At 62.8% G+C, this 471-nt stretch overlaps 1 protein-coding gene across 1 annotated transcript in view; it reads left to right on the top strand.

The window, feature by feature from the left end:
• Positions 1-73: 73 nt before the first annotated feature.
• Positions 74-471, top strand: part of ETH_00043595 (uncharacterized protein) — a gene marked incomplete at both ends in the record, with an annotated part of 618 nt that continues 220 nt past the window's right edge. The window contains one exon of the mRNA XM_013375263.1: positions 74-471. Within this exon, the coding sequence (XP_013230717.1) occupies positions 74-471 (398 nt within the window).

Below are 471 nucleotides of genomic sequence, written 5' to 3'. Positions count from 1 at the left end.
TGCAGCAGCAGCAGCAGTGTGGGGCCCCACAGAGGCTGTTAGCCGCCGCAGGGACTTTTGCTGCATCCTGCAGGGCCTCGCGAAGCTGCAGCAGCGCCATTTGCTGGCAGCAGTTTGGTTGCAGCAGCAGCCAGCCCTTGAGCAGCAGTTTGCTGCTGCTGCTGCTCGCCTGCGGGATGCAGCTGCAGCCAACAGCAGCAGCAGCAGCAGCAGCAGCAGAGAGGCACTGCAGCAAGAAGCAGCAGCCCTAGCTGCAGACGCAGCAGCGGCTCTCTCCGCCTTCGCTATAATGCTGGGCGTTTTCCCATTCAGCTTTTTTGCCGCAGCAGCTGCAGCAGCAGCAGTAGGGCAGCCAGCAGCAGCAACAGCAGCATCAGCAGCTGCAGCACCCGCAGCAACTGCAGCAGCAGCAGCACTGCAGCAGGAGTCACGGCGCTTGTCTGCTGCTGTTTGCGCCCTTGCTGCTGCTGC

The sequence above is a fragment of the Eimeria tenella genome, genomic scaffold, assembly GCF_000499545.2.
Source record: "Eimeria tenella Houghton genomic scaffold, Eth_scaff2618, whole genome shotgun sequence".
NCBI classification, from domain to species: domain Eukaryota; phylum Apicomplexa; class Conoidasida; order Eucoccidiorida; family Eimeriidae; genus Eimeria; species Eimeria tenella.
Note: the sequence above shows the minus strand (reverse complement) of the source record. Positions and strands in the feature narration are given on the sequence as shown.